This window comes from Dermacentor silvarum, chromosome 2, assembly GCF_013339745.2.
Source record: "Dermacentor silvarum isolate Dsil-2018 chromosome 2, BIME_Dsil_1.4, whole genome shotgun sequence".
In the NCBI taxonomy this organism is placed as follows: domain Eukaryota; kingdom Metazoa; phylum Arthropoda; class Arachnida; order Ixodida; family Ixodidae; genus Dermacentor; species Dermacentor silvarum.
Window position 1 is genome coordinate 41,118,308 of NC_051155.1, and position 20,001 is coordinate 41,138,308.

The window sequence follows — 20,001 nt, forward strand, 5'->3', positions numbered from 1 at the left end:
GTGTTTAGATTTATCAAAGATTGAATGAGCTTTGTAGGTGTTAAATGTTTAACCCTTTGAGGATCACATATTTTCTGGAAATACGTCCCCCAATTTAACCGTTATATTTTTATTCTGGATTGTTCTTCAGAGTGACCTTTCAAGAAAAAAAAATTGGTAAATAATTTTTAGGTCACAAAGTGACAAAGGTTTCTTAGTGTCCGCTGTTTTACACCATGTTTATTGTAGCATGCAGGGCAAACTAGCATAATCACATTTTTTAAATGTAATGACACTCACAAAACATTAAACTAGGTGAATACTCCCAAACTACTTCAGTGATGGGCACCCTAGGGTAAAGAGAAATATCAGTGTTAGAAGAAGCCAAGGGGCAACAGCACAATCAGGATTTTTGTAGAAGTCGCAGAAGGTTACAGAATCTGTAATGTGATGCTTGGGGACACTTCATTCTTAAAAGGTATGCTTATTTATATGTTCTTTCGCCGCCTCATATTTATGGTCATGACCACACGATTTGTTTCCGCTACTCTACATGCATGGCAGTGACCCTCAAAGGATTACCAGAGCCAGTCTACTTGCATATTTCTCTTGTAAGACTGAGCATTTCTTCGTATTTCATCTTCGCATTTACTTGTGTTAGTGTAACCAGGTTGGCGTGCAACTGCAGTAAATCCTCGGTATAAGCAGTATTTTCTTTTAAGTAGAGAGGCATAAGAATGGCCATCATAATGTGAGAAGTGCACTCCAGTATCATATGAGCTGGTAAAACAAATTCAGATATACCATACTCAATTCTGGCCGCATAACCGTATTTGGAGCAACTCCTGCAAGGAAAAGTGCAATAAAGTGCTGCACATTTTGATTATGATTGTTGAGAGAACTAATTTTAGTTGCCAGTAGTCTACCTTTAAGTTTTTTCACCAACAGTATATATGAAGTCTTTTTTTCTACCATTTTGTTCCTGAGCAAGCAACGTTCACATTTTTCACACCAAGGATATTGATGAAGTTATTCTGCCACAGTGGGCTTTTCCTGTTTGCCTTCTGCATATTGTACTAAGTGGAGTCCTCCGGCGCCACTCCACTTTGAAAGCTGGTCATTCTGCAGAATTGAACTCGTGAAAACTTTGAATAAACAAAACAAATGAAAGTTTCATTATAACAGGGCATACTGCATGTCACACTTTTGCATGTGGAACATTGATCTTAAACCTCATGCTGTTTTTCCTTTTTTTACAGGCTTTTACCTGTCACAAGTTTCCTAGGACAAACATGGCCCACATTAAGAACACACTGGCCTCACTTCTCGCAAGGGACCTGAAGTGTCCAGAAGAGCTCAAGTCTGTGGACAGTTCAAGTGGTGTGCACTTGCAGCCCTCAACAATTTTTTATTATTATGATGTTTCTAGTCACCTGAAAAGCCCAGGTTGGATGGTTCAGACACAAGTAATGTGTTGTGATTAATAATTAATTGCACAAGTGTTGCGCTTTGTATTTCAGTACATTTTACGTAAATTTTTAATATATTTCTACAAAAGATAGTGTTTCTTGACTTTTATTTCATAGGTATCTCGGGTCCTTTCATGCCAAGACTGTTCCATGACGGCACACCATTTCAAGTTTGTTTGATAAAGTAAAAGTAGGCACAGTGAGAACTTTTACAGAAAATTAGCTTTCATACATACACGTGAAAGTGGAATCTGTGCTATTGTCAGAGTGGTTCTGTTTAAGAAAAACTACATATTAACATATGTTTGTAGTAATTGTTTATTTTGCTATTTCAAAACAGTAAGAATTAATAGGTAAATTTTGCTTAAATTCAGAGTGCAACAACAGTTCTCGGGCAAGGCAGCGATGTGCTTTCTTTCATGTACGCATGAAATCTGATTTCTTGCAAATTCTTTCATTCTAACTTGTTTTGCAGCACTCAAAAATTCAAACAAATTTCCTCATGCCAGTTCCATTTAAGTCTTCCAGCAGGTAACTAATGGCCACTGTCTATATGATAAAAATGTTAAGTAGTAAAAGTGAATAAATCGCTTGGTATGTAATGACCTGCCCAGGAACTTAGTAATGATGGCAGAAAATGCAACTGGATCGTGCAACAAGCAATACAGCACACTAAACTGCTGCCATGGCACAACTTATTGTAATTACCATGTCGTTTCAGAGGTAGATAACGTTTAGTGAAATGGGCACATAATTTAACCAATAAGTAAGAGTCTCAGTGGGCTCATGCAAATAGTGCCATGATTATTAAGTTACTGGCTACCAAATAGAGAAAGCAAGTACTTTTTAAATAAATGTTTTTTACTGTAATGCTTGTATATTTATGTTCTATTTATTTCAATTTTGAGAAATGTTTTACTTTAGGGCCACGCAAACTTTACATCTCTCAGTACTCAACTTCGTTATTGTATCAAGCTGCTGGCAGTTTGTAGATTGCATTAGGATTTTTTTTATCTCAAGGCACACATGGCTGTACAGTTAACAAATGTTTGGCTTCAATAAACAATTCATCTAGAAAAAAATGCTTTTTGTCCACATCAATTTTGAGCTGTTGATTTCATGAAGGAATTGATTTTGTGTGTTAAGCCAATTTACAAACTGGCATAATGGTTCTGCTAGCAGCTCTATAATATGTTTTATTACAGGCTATATCTAAAAGTGGTTTTGATCCCTGGGTGACCCAGGTCTGCAATACAATAGTGCCTGCATTTAAGTTTGCTCCTGTCCACTAGTATGCAAGGACCACATCAATATGGATGGCATCAATGGTAATGCTATGAGACTCAACTTAGCTCAGCGGTATTTAAAGAAAAGTCTAGTGCAGTTTTCAACACTACTCACGAAACAGCATATTTAAGTGGGCTCTCAAGTGATTTCAATAGTGATGTTCAACACTGCTCCAATAATATTTAAATGGTGTTGCACTATTGACTAACATTGCACGTTAGGCTTGTTGGTGTAACATAATGGCGGCAAAAGGTGTAGTGCATCCGAAACAGGACACAAGAGGATGAACACAGACAACACACGTTTGGCACTTAATGTGTGTGTTGTCTGTGTTCTCCCTCTTGTGTCCTGTTTCTGATACGTAGCACCTTTTGCCTCCATCAAGCAATATTGACGTTTAACGCTCATCCAATAATACTTCAATGGGGTTTCAATATTGATGTTCAACAATGCTTCAATAATATCTCAATGAGGTTTCAATATTGATGTTCAATACTGCTCCAATAACATTTCAATGGGGTTTCAATATTGACATTCAACACAGTTCCAACATTATGTCAATGGGGTTTCAATATTGGCATTCAACATATTTCAACAATGTCTCAACAGGTTTTCAATATTGACATTCAACACATCTTCAACAGTTCATCAATGGGCTTTCAATATTGGAATTCAACATGGTTTCAACAATCCATCAATGACTTCTCAAATTGAAGCGACCCAATGATGTTTCAACAAAATGTCCCGGGCCAATTTTCAACACCTGTCAACAATTTCCTCAATAATGTTTCAACAAAGCCTCAATGTGCTTTCAATGCTATTTGTTGACATTGACCAATGACTTTTCAACAACTTTTCAACAATTTTTTTGTAAGGGAATATCGCCGCGGTGAGGGTGAACGTGACTGCCGCTGCGATGTGTCCGGCCTGCGCTGCTGGTCGAGGAATTCTGCGATGTCGGGAGGCCGTTGGCCGAACCTAGGTCGAGGCGAATCGACAGAAAAACCCCGCAGTCCGAGTCGTCGGTAGGGGCATTCCTGATACACATGACCCGCTTCGCCGCAGTGGTAGCACAGCGGTCGTCGATCGGGTGCTCGCCAAACCTCTGATTTCCTCGCGGGTATTCGGCGGTCGTCGAAGTACGGTAGCAGGGTTGTCGGAGCGGCTTGCGCTGCTTGCAACGCGACTGGCTACGCAACATAAGTAGGTGCAAAAGCTTGGGCGGGGCTCAGCAATGTTTCCGCGTAAGTCTTGCGCCGGGACTCGCTTGGGAGAGGTGATGCTTCACTGCTGGAAAGAGATGCTTGTAGTGCCTGCTGTACTTCGTTGCGTACGACGCTGTCGAGGGAGCCGACTGGAGGTGGCGACGTACAGTGGTGCTTCTGCAGCTCGTCGCGCACCACGGAGCGAATCAGCTCGGAAAGCAAGGCGACGTCGCACCCGAGGCCTACCGGCGTATCCGGAGTGCAGGCGGCATTGACTTGCCGGTTGTACATGTTCGACCGTTGCTGAAGCGTCTTCTCCATCGTGGTGGCTTCGGTGAGGAACTCCGCAACAGTCTTGGGCGTATTCCGAACAATACCGCCAAAGAGCTGCTCCTTAACGCCTCTCATCAGATGACGCACCTTCTTCTCCTCCGACATGCTCGGGTCGGCACGCTGAAAGAGACGCGTCATGTCCTCCACGTACATCGTGACGCTCTCGTTGGGCTTTTGAACGCGTGATTGGAGGGCCCGCTCCGCTTTTTCCCAGCGATCGGGGCTGGAGTAAGTCTCTAGTTGCTTGCACTGGAACTCGGACCAGGATAACAGGGCACTTTCGTGGTTCATAAACCACGTGCGAGCACCATCCTGGAGACTGAAGTAGACGCGCCTGAGTTTGGTGTTGTTGTCCCACTCGTTACACGCAGCCACGCGCTCGAACTCCGCCTGCCAGTATTCCACGTCTTCAAATGTGTCTCCATGAAAAGCCGTTGGCACTTGGGGGTTCAGCACCGTTAGGTAAGTCGGTGTCACCCTTTCCGTAAAATTCGTAGTGGTCGCAGTCATCCCTTGTTCCTGGAGGTTTCCAAATCCTGGGGCAAGGCCTCAGATTCGCCGGCTTGTGCGGTGAACTGGAGTCAGCTCCAATCGTGGGGCGAGGTTTTTGCCAGCCCAGTGGGGTCTCCTGCATCAGTTGAGCGTACCCAGCAAGCTCCACCAAATTGTCGCGTATACTCTGCTATAGAAAACACGCTGAATAAGAATCCAGGCAAGCGTAAGCGTCGACGCGCGATGCCGAGACGAACCTCGTTCTCTTCTTTTCTCAGTCCCCTCGCTCTGCCACACCATGTGGCAATATTACTTATTCTGTCTTTATGTATATTGTCTCAGGGTGCTGCAAGAACAGCACATGACACCAGTTCAGATTTGCAGGAAATAGGACGCACGTTAGGCGTAACATCTGAGGAAATATTAATGTTCCTGGCTTAAATAGGAGCTTTGCAGTGAATACTAAACCATCGTTTTTCTCCATTGTCTTGAATTCACGTGACACGTAGCTGGTTTCGCTGTTGTCCTTAGAGAGTTAAAGTAGGTAGATTATGTTTTATTTTCTGACCAAATGGAGCTTCTTATCGTGCACCGGCAGAGATCAAAGCTTGATGGTTAATTCCGGATTCTGAAGCAACTTATGTATGGAAGCGCGTCCGAGTGTTATTATTGTCTTTTGCGAGTGGTGCAGAATTTAGGCCGCTGCCATGAGAGAACTATAAATTCCAACAATTTCAAGCTTAGAAAAAAAAAGAGAAACCATTATGGTAAATCTGTATGCGAAGTTATGAATGGGTATCAGTTAAAGCTTTTACAAAAATTACTATTCAAGCAGTCAGAATATACTACGGGCGTCATCCGCAATACTTACCAGAGTCCTAAAGGAACTCTACGCGCGCAACCACGAGTTCAATTTCCTTGGAGTGGATTGTTGGGCGATTTGGTACAAGTTATAACGTAGTGGACTGTCAGCAAACGGGAAGCAAGTTAGAAAAAAAGTATAACAAAAGACTAGCAAAGGTACATGGAGGAAAATGAAAGGTGTCATACCGACCCTGATGCACACTGCCATTAACACATATGTTCATCATCGTCATCAGCCTATATTTATGTTCACTGCAGGACGCAGGTCTCTTCATGCGATCTCTAAGTCCCCCGGTCTTGCGCTAGCTGATTCCACTTGCACCTGCAAATTTCCTGACTTCATTGCCCCCCCCCCCCCCTAGTTTTCTGCCGTGGGCGAGTGCACTTCCTGTCTCTTGGTATCCATTCCGTAACTGTAATAGTGCACCGGTTATCCATTCTATGCATTACATGGCCTGCTCAGCTCCATTTTTTCCTCTTTATGTCAACGAGAATATCGCCTGCACTCGTTTGCTCTCTGATCCAAACCATTCCCTTTGTGTCTCTTAACGTTAGACCTAACATTTTTCGTTCCAAAGTTCTTTGCGCGGTCTTTACCTTGTTTTCTAGATTCTTTGTGAACCTCCAAGATTCCGCCCCATATGATAGCACTGGTAGAATGCAACGATTGTACACTTTTCTTTTAAACGACAGTGGTAAGCTCCTAGTCAGGATTTGGTAATGCCTGCCGTATGTACTCCAATCCAATTTTATTCGTCTGTAAATTTCTTTCTCATGATCAGTGTTCCCTGTGAGTAGCTGACCTAGATAAACGTACTCCTTTACAGACTCTAGATGTTGGCTGGGGATCCTGAATTATTGTTCCTTTGCCAGGCTATTGGACATTATTTTTGTCTTCTGCAGACTCATTTTCAACCCCACTCTTACACTTTCTCGGTTAAGGTTCTCAATCACTTGTTGTAGTTTGTCTCCATTGTTGCTGAATAGGACAATTCATATGCAAACGGTATATGTTCATATGGCCTGGTAAAGGTAGCCCATGGTGGAAAGAGTGCCACGTACGAGAAAATGAGTTCATAAGAACGGCTTGTTAGGTGACTTCGTACATTTTATAACGTGCTGTAATGAAAGCAAACAAGAAAAAAAAGAATTTGTCGCAGTTTCACCCGAAAGGCGAAGCACCAATTGCGATAGCAAATTAGTAGGGAGTAAGGATACGGATACGGAGTAAGGATAGTAGTTTTATCAGCTGTATAAACTTGGACATGCAGCAGCACCAGCAACGCGAAGAACTGTTGTCGACGCCGTCGTCGTTTTGCCCGCGTTCGCATCGAACGCGCGCGGCGTTTTTTATAAATACGTATTTGGTGCCGCAGCTAAACGTCGCCTCACCTCCCTCCCTTCCGTCTCCCCACAGCCTTTCGCGCGACGGAAAAAGTTGCGTTTGCTCTCTATATATGGAAAGGAGGAAAGAGACGCTTAATTCTGCAGCCCTTCAGGGAGCACGGTGCAGAACGCGCGTTTGCTCTCCGACGTCCGTTCGCTCTCCGTGAAAGCGCGCGTCCCTCGCACCCTTTCACTCGCGCATACAGCGTCCGGAGCGCGGCGGCGATTTCATCGCCGTTGACGTCATAAAGTACCTCACGGCGACGGTGACGACGACGGCGACGCCGACGGCAGAAATCTGCTTTGGAGTGTCCATATAATTGATAAAAAAGGAAACAGACAAAAATCAATGCGAAGCACCTAGATAAATGAACAGGGAGGGTGCTGGTTGACATTGTTTGGAAAAGTGGGGTACATTATGTATAATGTGTGGCGAAACTTATGCGTTTCTGGTCTTATTAGGATCAATGATATAATTAGTGATGCTGCATTTGTGATATGTGTGTACTTTTATGTGACAAAGAAATTCATACCCATTTAATTTAAAAGAGTGTCCTATCTCGTGTTTTTATTCTTGCGTATGGTATATATATATATATATTATATATATATATATATATATATATATATATAATGGTATATATTGGTGCTGAACAAGCAGCAACAAGCCTCTTTAGTTCTGAAGACCACTAACCAGCCCAACAATACGTAGTTTTGAACATGATATGTTAGCGATGGTGGGCACCAGCTCTACATAACCAAAACTGCACAAATATAACATCGCCATCAAGCTCCTTCTAATCTCCCTGCTTTTTAATGCATAGGCATCCTCTCGCGAGTACCCTAGCAGATTATGTCCGTCCCATGGCGCCTGCTATCTGCAAATTAAGTGCATAACTGGTCAAGTGAATTGTCTATAATATTTATAAGAGTGTAATAGTAGTTGGTTTGTAGTTATGGCTGGTAATGCATAAGCTGGCGAAATAAGCAAGCACGAGCAAAGTAGCGACCGAGCCAAAGAATGCTTACGCATAGGTAAGGAATTTCAGTTTTAAACACGTGAGTATTTTTTGTTGGTTGCCCAACAACAAAATTGTCCGTGCGTCCGTCCTTCGCGTAAGACGATGGCCTTCAAGATATAGCCTGCAGCAATGTTTTCGCCAGCTCTGGAACTCGACGACGAACGCGCGAGTAGTGGCATGAGCACGTCTCTATGACCAAGTGGCGTATGCAATCAGGCACGTATTAGGCACACCCTTACTAAACCAGAACTGTGGAGCAGCCGTGGCTTTGTATAGGAACGTCATCAGCGCACCTGGTGCCGCCAGCGGCAGTTGTTTGCTTGCCTCATCACTTCAGGTTGCGCCGCCTTCCGCAGCAGTTTGTGTCGCCGCAGCGCATTTACCGTAACGGCGTCAAGACAGCCGCTGAGAAGTCCTAGGATTACAAACAGTGTTGAGTAGGAGCACTCAACACCACGTCTTACTAGAAAATGCTTACGCATCATTCAAATAATTCCATGAGGAGATTCTACGTAAATTTTAGTCATTTTACTTTACATTTGGTGGCAATACCCTAACGAAATATCATGTACTAACTCGCGCCACGAGCCGCCTTTATAATAACACAGCACTCGTGGTGAATCGAAGCATCCTGCCCCGTTTTTGTTGCATATTTACTGATGAAGTGTCACCACGCTTATGAGGTCAGAATTAGTAGACGCAACGCACGCCACCATTTGTTCCCAGTTCATTGATTTTTTTTGTGGAACAACATCGACCAAGTGAAGAACCTATCATTGCTCTGAGTAGAGCGGAGATGTCCTGACCACACTCCAAATAGAAAATTTCCTTCTAATGAAACAAATAAAACACAGTACGCAAAATGAAGAAATCGGTTTGGAAAGGTCACAATGTTTTTCTGCTCGAGGAATTCCAGAGTGTGTGACGCACTCCAAGTGGACTGTGCATCATAATGATTCCAAGAAATTTTTGGTTAGCTTGAAATTGAACAAATCCCCTTTACGTTTCAAAGCCACAAAACCCGTCAGAAAAATGTGCGAGGCTTGTTGCCAACATCTGAAGCCATTTTATCGCTCAGGCGCTTTAGGAACAGACTACATCAGCCATAAAACTAAGGCCACATTCTCCATAGACATTTAAAGGTTATCCAGCTGTTGCTAACAATGGTCGAAGCATTCAAACGTTTACATTTTCGTGTTGCTCTGTTAGCGTCAGGCCCGCATCCTCTGCCCTTACGCTTAACAATAATTTTGATTGTTGTTAAGGCGCGATGACACTTGGCCGACACGATGCCCATTTCGGTCTGCCCACTTGCCGCAGCAGCACTCTCCGTATAGTGTCGGCATCTCTGTCACTGTACGCCTGGCTGTCCCGGGACTCGTCGGCAGACAGTCAGGTGATCTCATTATCGCGCTGCAATTACATGACGCCCTTACCCCCGCAGCGACGCGGCTTCCGCGGAAGCTTTTGCGCTGATTTCTCCACATTCCGCTTGCTTCTTTCGAGATTTTCTCATTCTTCTAAAGAATACGCGCACATTCATGGTACTAAACATTAAAGCGCCTCTTTCCGCCGTTGAATACTCATTTACACATTGCTCACGTTGGCGCCCTTCATCGCTGGCTTCAAATACAATGTAAACCAAGCACTGCTGTCATGACACAGTGACAAAATGTTCTGAAGTATGACGATGTGCGCGCAGGATCGGCGCCCCTTCATAATGACGTGCCTATATGAGCGGCCGGGAGCCTTCGAAAGCGTAAAATGGTAAGTCGTGTCGCCAGCTGACTGTTACTACGGATTTTCATACCTCGTTCGCGCTTTTCGTGCTCTATATTATGCACGTACTTGGCGTTTCCAATAGGGTGTTCTGAAAGAAAACTGTAGCATATAGGCGCTCAATTAGATACCACGTAACGTCCTATGGAAACGCTGATGCCTGCTGTAGATATATGCAACTGAGCGAGGCAATTATTTGCGCAGCAATGTCGTAGCGGTCTCCATTTGCCCATTTGGCGTAAAAGGCTCATAGAGAGCTACCATTCTACGTTCTAACAACTGAGCTGTTTCAGCTCTCGGTTAGACCGCGCAGTGCAAACAAAAACTGTGGGCTGATCCTGGAGGTAGTGCAGAAAGGGTCCAAGCGTAATGGCACATATCCCTGTGAACTGGCGAAGCTGTTTAAGCTCGAGGATGGTCCGACGAGGGTACGCCGCCAAACCTCCGCCTGGCGATGACATCCCCATGCGTCGCCTAGCAAAGCTTCGCACCAGCTGCGCCGACCGCGCTGAGCCTCGCCACATGTACGTGAGCCGTAGCGTCATCACGCACGCCGCATCGCCTGGCCTTAGCTTTGCCAAGCCATGACGTTGTAGCGCACTTCGACGCAACAACGCGGGGCGCTTTGGTCGGCGCTCTCAGCCGATGCCTTGGTGCCGGCTGTAAAGAAAGAGAAAAATAAAAAAGCGCCGCGCGTGCTCGAGGCGCAAGCTCGGCACGCGCAGTTTCTTTCTGAAAGCTAGCCACGCTGGTCGTCACAGCTCGGCTCGCCGCCTCTGCCCTTCTGTAAAACTAGGGACGACGGCACGGCTCGTCAGACGCCGTCACGTCCCTCCTGCAGGGGTGGCCCGGGAGAACGCGCCTTCCACCGAGTGACACGCTGCCATGGCCACCTGGCCGGAGCCACACTTCGACCCACCACTACCGCCGTTCTCGTCCAGCTACATCGGCGCATGGTTAGCCCAGTTCGAGGCGGCTCTGGAGCTGAACCACATATGGATCCAGGAGTTCAAGCACACGGTACTCCTCGACGTCCTGTCGCTTGCTCTCCAGCTCCACCTCCGCGTTCTATCGGCTGGCCCGCGCCCATACGACGAACTGCGGCAGTCGGTCCTCAACTTCTACGGCGCAGCCTACCGCGCTCTTCCAGAGGTTGACCGCACGGTCCGCGAATCGCTGCCTGCGTCCCCACCACCAGCACCAGCCGCATCTCGTCCTGTGCCCGTAAGCCATCATCAGGCGAGCCTTCCTCCCTCGCCTTCCCCCTACACAGTCTCGTCGACCCCCCGATGGGCTACCGCACAGTCCCCGGCCTCCAGCTCTCTCCAGGGGTCTCTTTCGTGCGAGTACGCGCACAATGTGGTCACTAAGGGCATCGAAACGACCATGATACCGGCCACGTCATCGCCTTGCTCGCCTACAACGATGACATGCGACAGTGGTGCCATAGCCAACCCTACGTCGGCTCCTGTGCCGCACGCCATCGGGTCCGGCGCCACGACATCGCTGCTGCCATTCGGTCCCCGACCAACCCTTCACCCGATTTCTCGACGCTGCCGGCTGAGCGAGCCTCCAAGTCAGCGCGCGAGCCTTGCCCCGTGCCGACTCGGCTGCCTCCGACCAGATCAGCTGTCGCTACACCGCGGCACCTACCAGCCAGCGAGAGCGACGCAGCAGCAGCAGCGACCTTCTTCCCTGCCCTGCGCTCCCCGTCCTCTCCTTCAGCCAACTTGCCGTTGGGCCCTTCTAGTGACTACTCTGATAAGTCGGACGTTGGAGGCCGGGAACAATCGTCGCGCCATGAGGATACGACAGAAATATTGACACGACCATCCCGCGACGCGAGTACTGATGGTGTCTCGCACCCACCACCTGAACCACGTCCCTCCAACAACGTCACAACGCCGTGCGGAGTGGTTGCCGCGGCTGCGCAAACGTGGAGCTAAGCCGTCACGTCACTGCGCCGACCCACGGGATATATACCTCCACGTTGCTGCCGCAGCGACACCAAAGCCCCACCGCCTCTGCGCCGAACACATTGCCGCGAAGATCGGCCGAAGCAGAGCGTCACTCCCGAAAGCAGGGTAAGCGCGGCACAATTCGCAACTTTCACAGAGGGTGGCGACACCATGCTGCAGCCATCGTAACCCTCGATAAGGGGATGCCCGCGCAGCTTGCCCACTCGTCATCGGAGGTACAGTGCGCTGGTGCGTTGTTTTTAGTTGCGGTAGCTTTTTACGGCGGTTTTTCTCAACTCTGTAGTGAACAACAAAGCTCAGACAGGTACTGCGAGTCGTAGTGGCATTCTTTTGACGTATCGTTTCCTCAATATGAGCAAGAAGTACAAGAGCAACAAAATGTGCTGTGTGCCGCAGTGCACACACCGTGCAGTCAAAGGCGAGGTAAGCCTACACTCGTTTCCTTGTGATGAACGACTGAAAAAGGAGTGGGCCGTGAAACTGCGAATTGGGAAGCCTGTCACGAAAACGATGATGGTGTGCAGCGCACACTTTGTGCCCGAAGATTTCTTCTGGGGTACAACTGGTAAGTGAATATTTTGTACTTGCGTACGTCTCTTGATTTTTTTGGCGGGACACCTTGTTTACTGCGTGATCAACATCTATGTTCGCTGCCAGCTCTGACGAAACACCAGATCGCGTGCTTTTACCAGGCAGAAAAACATACCGGTTGCAGGCAGCCCTTGGTAGAGGGGACGGATGACTTCTGGCCACTTCGAATTTTTTAACATGCACGAAAAAATGCTCTGCGCGAGCGCTTTCTGTATTTCGCCCCTATCAAAATGTTCCCGCCGTGACTGGCACCAAATCCGTGAACTTGTGCTCAAGGCTCGAACGGCATTGCTCGGACCCGGGAGAAAAGGTTTTGGTTGCTGCACTTGAAAGTAGCGTTATTCAAGAGATAAAAGCACGGTTTCCGGAGGCTGTGTACTTCGATGCTTGCGGATGCACCAGCGGAGTTAGCTCGTCCTTTCGAGCGAAATACAAAAATGGGGCAGACATGCACATAATTGCTCTGAGGTATAAATGCGTGTAGTGAAGCCCAACAATGCCCCGGAATAAAAAAAATAGTTCATTTGATTGCTTTGCAGGCATTTACTAGCCATACAGATGTGAGCACGTTTACCAGTATAATTTATTTTTATTATTTACAGCTTTGTGTTACCTTCATCGAGTGTGCGATAACGGGTGCAGCTATGAAGCTGATTAGGCAATTTTTTTAATTATATGTTAATTATTCACTGTATGCTGCACATTGCAACCACATTCTTGAAAAATATGAATTATATTCATGAACGAGTTCCTTGATTTATTGCCCCTTGTTCCATCTATTGATCTATTGCCCATGCACCAGAACTGGGTGCACGTATCTCAAGACCTATTCCACTTAACAGGTTCTGTAGGTTGCATTAGAATTCAGTTAATACAGTTTTCAAGACTGGTTACATTGTCCGCATAAAAATAATTCAGAAGATAATTGGTTAAATTTTGGGTACTTAGTTGCACAGCCCTGATAATTATACAGTGTTTGCCGAGCCCAAAACGCACTCAGTGATGACAGCATTCATGCGACCATTACCGTGATTATTTTTTAATAAAGCCGTGAAGATTAAAAATAATCACTGTGTATATACTTATCAGAAGTTTGTAAGATAGAATGGCAGCATTTTAGTAGAACTCCTTAAAAGGCACTAAAAAGTCTAACTTGTACGTACTTTCCAATCAAGAACGTATGGCACGCTTGAAGTTAAACAAATTCTTTTGGGTTATTTTCTTATTTGCCCCTTACTAGCGTTTATTTTTTGTCCATGATTTCAGTGGCTATGAGTTGTAGTTATGTGTTCCTTTTGGTTGTATAAAGAATGTGTGCCTCCTAATAACAGCATGGGAAATATGTGACTAAGACTGTGATCTCATATTGTCAAGCACCACAAATTTGGAGACCAGCCCGGAGACAACTGAAGAAGACGGCAGTACCATCACGGTGTCTACCTGTGCGGAGCCTTGATAACAAAGATCCAGCAAGAAACCAGGCATCAGCTGAAAGAGCCTTGCGAGCATCGGCAAGAGCAGCAAGTAAGCCACTTTTTACAAAATCTGCAATTCACAAACAGCCATGAACCGGTTATGAAGTGAGATGGTAACTGTTAAAGCCTGTGCGCTTATGGCGCTTATTATAGACTAAGTACATGCAAATACCTTTCTAAATTTTGTGACGAGACGTTTGTTGGTATTTTGTACATTCTCATTTTCTGGAAAGCGGGCAACATATTTGTCTGCGCTGCTAATTTTGCACGATATTTCAATCAGACAAACTTTGAAGCCATTGTCATTATTTGCAGGCAAAGAAACTACACTTGATAGTGACATTTTCTCGGTATGTGTCTTTCAGGACTCCAGACTGTTGATCCACTTGACGGCCTGATAGATGATTCAGAAAGTGCAAGTCTAGCCTGTGTAAGTTTTGACTTAAATTCATGTGGTCAAGCTTCCAAAGCTCAATATGGCCTTCTTCATAGCTGGTTACATTAAGCAAATCAGTTCGACACCTAAATGAGTTTAGGGGTGGCTAAAAACTTGCATTCTCACAATGTGTACCTCACTTCTGGATGCCCTGTTATGCGAGATTATAAGTATTATGTACATTTTTATTCAAAAACATTTGCAGTGTTAAACTTTGCTTTCAGTATTTGTATTCAGTGTAGCATTGTTCATGTATTCAATGTCCATGTAGCAAAAACATAGCATTTTTTGCCTTGTTCGTAAAATTTGTCTATCCATTATCTGTCTGTATTAGCAGGAAACATCAGAACATGAAAGTGGAAGCAAGGTCACAGAGCACACGGGGGAAGATGACGATGCTGAGGCTCTTCTTCGCCTTGCTGCCCACCCAAGTGAGTTTGAAGACATGGATAGTGCTGCAATCGACACCCTCCTGCAGTTTAACCAGAGGCAGACTGCATCTATTGATAAGGCTGTGCAGGTTAACCCAGGCACCGTACCCAGCACTTGTAGAACACTCATTGACCTGTTTCACAGTGATGCTTGTGTTAAAGCTTTCACAGGTGTAGAGGATTTGAGACTTCTTATGGCTATTGCTAATGCTGTGGCTGAAGTTGACGATATGAAATCTGAAAGGAGTGTATTAGAACAAGTGACAATAGTGCTTGTTCGCCTGAAGACTTTTCTGTCCTTTAGGTGCTTAGCCACATTATTTTCAGTGTCTGAGGCGACAGTACACGGTTATTTTTATGGCACAAAAATATGGCCCATGGCCGAGCAAGACAGAAGTGCAACAGAATCAGCCTCAATGCTTTGTAATGTACAGGGATGTCAGAATCGTGCTTGACTGCACAGAAGTTGAGGTGGAAAAATCTCATTGTGCGTCATGTCGAATTCTTACATATTACCACTACAAAGGTGTTCACAAAGTTTTGGTTGGTGTATCCCCAGGTGCACTAATCACATTTTTGAGTGACTGTTTTGGAGGCCGTGCCTCTGATAAAGCGTGTGTGGATGATTCAAATATATTGGGTAGACTAGAGCCTTTCAAGGATGACGTCATGGTGGACAAAGGGTTCAATATTGACAGTACATGTACAAGCCTGGGGATTGGTGTTGTGCAGCCTCCATTTCTGCGGAAGCAGGCACAGTTTTCACAGGAAGATGCAGCCAAAACCCTGCAAGTTGCCCGGGCACGTGTACATGTAGAAAGGGCGATTCAACGCTTGAAACTGTTTAGAATACTGAAGGGTCCATTGCCCTGGGAGATGTTGGCCGTTGTTGATGAGGCAATGATTATCATAGCCGGCATCGTTAATCTGTCTGCACCTGTGCTCGCAGACAGAAGATTTTAGATGTTTTTGACTCGTGCACATACAGACAGTGGTGTGTATGTTGGGTTACGTTCAACAATTTCAGCCAGTTGCTCACCTTTGAACAATAAACACAGGAAATCTTTCGTTGAATGTGTATGTGTAAGTTACCACATGTGCTGAAAATTAAGCTTTACGGAATTTTAAAAAATCGCCCGTGGCAGGTAGCATAATTCTTAATGTCGAGCTGGGTTATTCGATGAGGCGGACATTAGTAGCACAAGAAATCGAAACACATATTCAACTAATTTACGTTTCAGTTAATAACTTTACGACACATATTGCAATTTACAAATTGTAGCCGGTGAGCTTGTCAGGCGTATCCACTTGGAATGAATTTCCAGAATGACCAGTTTGGAGATATGCACCATCAAACTCGCCGTAAAAATGACTGTTGTACTGTTACTTTTTTAACAATGTGCTGTTTTATACATTGAAGTACAAAAGTCTCAGGAGGTTAACTTTGCTTAAAGATAAGTAGAGTTGGATTGTGTGTTTTGGATGTTTGTTTCATTGATGACCAGATTGTAGACATTCTTGCATGTTTATTTTTCATGCAGTCTCTTATCTGACATACTTGACAAGCTCTGGCAAGTAATGTTCAATATAAACATACTGCAATCGCCGGATCAAGCCGTCAATAAATGACATACACCTCCTCACAACTATTATCAAAGATTCCAACTCACTGTACACAATAAGGTGGGCTTCTTCCAAGTCCAAAAGAAATAGTCCCAATTGCACTTGTGTGTAGTAGCAATGTGTTGGTCTCAAGGTATAATTTTCGCCTTGGGACAAAATGTGCGGCACTTTCTTCTGCTTTACAAGGTCGGAAATTCTTTCCGTTTTGCCACGTGTTGGACTTTTAATTTCCAGCAAGACCGCTGGCTTTCCATCTCTGAAAACAATTCCATCTGGGCTGAAGCCAAGCCATGGAACCATAGGGTTTACAACAAGGCCCACTGTCGACACTGCATCACCAGTGTTCAATGCATATTCTTCGAGAGCTGGCTTCTCGCAAGCCTTGCCATATCTCGTGGCGCCGTTTCCTGCAAAGTTCTGCGTGAGCAGTTTCACAATTTTGTCTTGCCAGCTGCGTGCTGGTGATGGCACAAATCTGTACAACGTATGGCACTTGCTACCTGTAATTCGGAGCATGCGCTCCCTTTGCCACTGCGTACGATTTTGCTGAACTGTCTGAGCACAAATTCTAGCTGCCTGTGCCGAGTTCACAGCCACCATGTCCTCGTAAAACTTTGAGAGATCACAGCTCAAATGCTTCATAGGAGCTCTGCAAATTTTTAACCTGTTCCAGTCTGTAAACGTAACTTCGTGGAACTGCAGTTCCTTGAACTTCTGCGCGTGTCGGCTGGCAAGGATGTGCTACAGTATCAGGTCCGGTTGACAGCCTGTGTTTTCACAGCATAGGTTCACAGCACTTTCTTGAATGCTTACACTTTCAAGGCAGCGGCCCTCCACATGCCTTGCTAGGGCGCTTTGTGGTGCAGCACCAATAAGCTGCTGTCGGAGTGCATCGAGTTTCTGCGTGTCCAACCGGATCCTTGATCAAGACTGCACATGACACAAGTCCTTGATTTTTCTGGCCTTGTAAATGTTCTTCCCTTTTAGTTTGCCCCATGCTTGCTTCACATCGATGGAAGTGAGCAGGTCCAGGTTCTGTATGCCGGTTCTGCAGCAATGAACAAAATGTATTACATGTAAATAAAGCATTTGTAATCGCAAGCTGAGAGTCCTGTGAGAAGAGCAGCATATTCATACACAGACAAGAACAGTCCGTCAACCTCTGTTTAATTGTACAAACTTAACTGCAAATTGTGTACATATATGCGAAAGAAACCACTTCATAAATGATACTTTTTGATTACAAATCGCCTTTGTGCATGCTTACCTGTTTGTAAAAAGTAGCATTGCAATCATGTGCTTGTATCGAACAGAGTTCCCTGCTTTGCACGAGCAGTGGCCCTGCAAGAAAAAAAATGTACTCGCTGCATTTCAGGACAGGCACTTTTGATGTCATCTGAATAAATGTGATATCATCGTGCCATTCTTGCTTAACGGCCTTACGCATCTGCACGACCACAAAAAATAAAATAAAATTAAGCGCCGGAGTAGTACTGGAAGAAACACCTTTGTGGCGTGGGCACGCAAATCAAGTTTAACAGAACCAGTTCATCGGGGGATGACCACATCAAATTAATGTTCCTACGGCGATGTAATCAGCTTTATGGCATGCCTGAACATTTGGCATGTGCTGTGCGATTGCATAGATCACGCTTCGGCAGTCAAATGGAATCAAATGCCTTTTGTTTACGAGCGCATAAAAGCAGCGTAGTTTCTGCTGTGCAAAGCGAGGGTAGGGTGTACACAGTCGTTCGCTCTTAGCTAGACCACGCGAGCCCGTGGCCGCGCTCTTTTCGCTTCGATGCGCATCAGCGTATAGAAGCGAAAAGGCAGACGACAAGAAGCAGGAGCTTCAGATCCCTCTACACCTGTGTTACTTTGCTTCCATGCGCGGCGTGTCGGTCACACTGGCCCTCCGAAAAGCGCAGCCATGCGCTCACATGTTGTAGCTAAGAGTGGACGTCCGTGTACACGTATTCCATGCCGCACGCACCACCAGCAAGAGTTTCATTCGCACGCAGCGTTCGGGCTCTGCGGTAAACAAAGTTGCGGCCGCACAAGCGAAGTCGGCGAGAATACCTCATCGAACAATGGGACCCTGACCATGAGGAAAATAAATAAGCCAGTAAACAGTACTTGAACCCACCTTTATGGTTTCGTCGCTCCTAAATTCGAACCACAGCTCGTGCGGTTGTCGCCGCACTTGTGACGTCTGCAGGCACAATCCTTGGACGGTATACGACGACGCTGTGCTTTCCTTCAAACCACAGCAAATGATGTGCCCCGCGTTCAAAACTTCTTCTCCTTCAATAAGACACCGAACACGCGTATCTGAACCTATAATGTGCGACATAATAGATCCTAGAGTCGGTGGCATTCTAAATAAAGCCATGACAAAACGACGGCTGCGGCCGGAAAGACTATGCGACTCGAAGTGACGCGCACACTGTCCGGCAGCCTCTTCTCAATCCCCTTAACGACAGCCATATTGAATTTCCAGTGGCGCCCCCTATAGGCGGTGAAAGTTGCGAATAGCCGTCGCGCCTGTATTCGAGAGCGAGTGAGACGACGTCGGTCCGATCCAGAGTATCGCGCCGCCGAAGCGGCGGCGAAACGTCGGCGATTCGCCGAAGATCCGGAGTTACGAGCTCGCGAAACTGAGCAAAAGGGTTTGAGTGTCCAGTAGCGTCCAGATGCTTTAATGACCGAGTGTTCGTTGTTCCTTGGTCTGTCAATGATTCCGGATAGATCTTGCGGAAAAGGTAACCGAGTCTTGAAGCATTACCTCGCAAAAGATAGGCCGTACCTATATAAAGCTAGGTGTGGTCGCCAGCTTCGCTGTTTGCCCAGTTTTGCATCACTAGTATGAAGCTGCCCCTAATTTTTTTTTCGTTCATGCACGTTGCGGCCACTGTGACCGGAAGCATACCATTGCCGTTGTCTCCACGCAACTGCCCGCTTCTGGTGTGTGGAGTTGGGTATTTGCGTCTACCAAGCTTGTAGTGCTGCGTTATTTCATTATAGCTACACAATAAAAAAGTTCCGTCAATATACGGTGGAATTGCAGTAAACACCCGGAAAATGCGTCATTTTCAAAAACACAAAAAAAGCATCCGTTAAAATAGAGAAAGTGCTGCCCGTATGAAGTTTTACGGACATTTTCCCGTAATAATACAGTGACTGCACTGCGCTGTACGAAACAGACAGGATTCGGTATGTTTCTGATGCGAACACCCTTATTTTTGCGAAGGAAACTATACACGCTGTCTAAGTGAGCGCTTCTACTCACAGTTTCATCTAACAATATTTCATTGAACACGCAAGCGGTACGCATTATGCAGATACGTACAGAATGTGAAAGCTCTAAAAAGATCTAATGGCAGACAAAAAGTTCTACTAGCAGATCGTATGTATATATATATATATATATATATATATATATACATGTCCTGCAGTGGACATGAATAAGCTGATGATGATGATAATAATATACATACATGCATCCTCTATTCGGGTCGCAGTTGGCCGCGCATACCAGTTTTTCGACACTGATCATATGCGCAAATATGCACATGTGTTTGCAGTGCCATTTATTTCGTGTCCGCACTTTGCAGTTTACAATCCAGCATTTATGTGTAAGTGAACGAATA

At 45.6% G+C, this 20,001-nt stretch overlaps 1 protein-coding gene across 1 annotated transcript; it reads left to right on the plus strand.

The window, feature by feature from the left end:
- The first annotated feature begins 12,003 nt into the window (after positions 1-12,003).
- Positions 12,004-17,137, plus strand: LOC125943403 (uncharacterized). The gene is made up of 5 exons (XM_049662696.1): positions 12,004-12,360; positions 13,761-13,910; positions 14,227-14,291; positions 14,635-15,124; positions 17,025-17,137. The coding sequence occupies exons 1-5, from the start codon at positions 12,147-12,149 to the stop codon at positions 17,135-17,137; spliced, it is 1,032 nt and encodes a 343-aa protein (XP_049518653.1). The 5' UTR covers positions 12,004-12,146.
- The last annotated feature ends 2,864 nt before the right edge of the window (positions 17,138-20,001 follow it).

Bases quoted from the DNA above. Each gene is read 5' to 3' on its own strand.
- LOC125943403 (XM_049662696.1), top strand. From the start codon at position 12,147: ATGAGCAAGAAGTACAAGAGCAACAAAATGTGCTGTGTGCCGCAGTGC. The intron at 12,361-13,760 runs GTAAGTGAATAT...CATATTGTCAAG, and splicing joins TTTCTTCTGGGGTACAACTG to CACCACAAATTTGGAGACCA. The intron at 13,911-14,226 runs GTAAGCCACTTT...TGTGTCTTTCAG, and splicing joins AGCATCGGCAAGAGCAGCAA to GACTCCAGACTGTTGATCCA.